At 53.9% G+C, this 1912-nt stretch overlaps 1 protein-coding gene across 1 annotated transcript in view; it reads right to left on the reverse strand.

Moving 5' to 3' along the window:
• Window positions 1–1306, reverse strand: part of SHISA8 (shisa family member 8) — a 23906-nt gene extending 22600 nt beyond the window's left edge. Inside the window, exon 1 of the mRNA XM_019545039.1 lies at window positions 151–1306. Coding sequence (XP_019400584.1) covers window positions 151–713 — 563 coding nt within the window. The 5' untranslated portion in view covers window positions 714–1306. The remainder of the gene's footprint in view (window positions 1–150) is intronic.
• Window positions 1307–1912: the final 606 nt, after the last annotated feature.

Genomic DNA, 1912 nt, shown 5'->3' on the forward strand with positions numbered 1-1912 from the left:
TGGCATTTGACTCGGGCTTGCCATCTGGTAGAGAAGGAGACAATGCAACCAAAAGGAGGCTATGGAGGCTATCACCTTCCCACCGCAGAGGGCGAGAGATGGTGCGGGGATGCAGAGGGTAAGAGAGGGAAGGAATAAGGCCCCTTTTACCTGGACATAGTCATCTCCGTCTGAGGGCTCTGCGATTTCTCCAGGCCCAGCTTGGTGAAGATGCCTATCAGTACCATGATGGCCACGACACCACAGATAATATACACAATCATGTTGGTCTTGTCCCGAGTGGGGTCCTCATGGGTCTCATCCACCCGGGATGGCGGCTGGCCTGTATTGACCCAGTCAGGTGTGTCGTAATTGGAGCATCCGCTCTGGTCCAGCCGTCCATGCTTGAACTGGCAGCAGAAGCGGTACCCACAGGTCCCACAGCAAAACCGATAGATCCCTGAATTACAATTAAATGGAGGGTCCCACTGCCCCATGACATCATAGTAACCAAGGCATCGGTCACCTCCTGGCATGACCTCGGTTGGGGCCACAGCGGTGTCTTCCAAGGTAGGACCCAAGCTGGTGTTGGCTTTGCCCCCCTTTTGTCCTTCCAACTCAGGATCCTTGGTGTTAGGAGCCCTGGTCCAAACTCGCCCGGGGTCCAAGAGAACCAGACAACAGAATCCAAAGATGTACCCACGCTCCATCCGTGCGGCGCTCCCACTTGCCATCCAAGTCACCTCGTCCCTTGGGTGGGTCACTAGCAAGCTCCACGCCCGCTGCCTCCAGGGAGGAAAATGCCGTCTCCTCCAGGTGCACAGCAAGGAAATCGTTCATAAATTCCCAGTCAGACACGAGGATGCAAACTGCATCGCGCCGTCTGCCCCTCTGGAGGGAACAGACAAGTCACCCCCCCTCACCACACAGGTTTCCTCCGGGCAAACCTCACGGGTGGAACAAGCCACTGTTTGAGGAAAGGTCTCGGGGACCTGGGGGGGTGGGGGTCGGGGGGGAGAAAGGAGGGAGGAGAGAAAAAAGCTATTCAGGACAAAAATAAAATAACATAAAATAAAAAGTATCACAGGAAAGTCAGCCCCACATCAGGACAACCCTCCCAAAATTCAGAGCCAGAGCCCAGACGCAAGGAAGCACAGACACCTCCTCTTCTCCTCGTCCTTAGGAGAGAATTTTGTATCTTTGTAACGCCAGGAGCAAGGCTTGGCTGGAAACCCCGCAGACCATTCCCATCTCGGCTGCTTTAGGCTGGGAGAGGATCCTGAAGGCAGGCAGGCAGCCAGTGCATCTCTCTCTCTCTCCCCCTTCCTCAGAGACACCGAGCTTCTGAAAAAAAAAAACCCTTCACACTAGAGAGGGAGGGGAGGAGGGAGCAACAGAGAGAGAGAGAGACAGTGAGAGGGAGGGAGGGAGACAGAAAGAGAATGAAAAAGGAGAGAAATAGTCTTTATTCCTTACTAAAGCTAGGAGGGCTCCTGCTCTTCAACTGTCTGACAGTTTCCAAAGGAAATCAGAGAAGAAGCGTAGCCAAGTCCTCTAGCACATTTGCTGTCCTCTGTGCAGAGCCCTGGACGTCAGCCAGAGGTTGTCACTGGGCCAGAAAGGATGCAAGAGGACACTCACAGCTCCTTACTAGCTGTCCCCAGAGGCACCGGTGCACAAGTGGACGAGTGAGAGAGACACCCATGCATGTGCACCCCGCTGCTGTCAAAGTGACGGAAGAAAGGGGTTGGAAGTGCCTGGATCTCCCTGCAGCTAATCCTGACATTGAATCATAGCCTCATAGAAAACTATGTTTGGCAGGGACCTCAGGAGGTCATCTAGTCCGACCCCCTGCTCAAAGCAGGACCATCTCCAACTAGATCATCCAAGCCAAAGCTTTGTCTAGCCAGGTCTTAAAAACTTCCAAGGATGG

The sequence above is a fragment of the Crocodylus porosus genome, unplaced genomic scaffold (genome assembly GCF_001723895.1).
Source record: "Crocodylus porosus isolate Cpor-Errol unplaced genomic scaffold, CroPor_comp1, whole genome shotgun sequence".
NCBI lineage: Eukaryota > Metazoa > Chordata > Crocodylia > Crocodylidae > Crocodylus > Crocodylus porosus.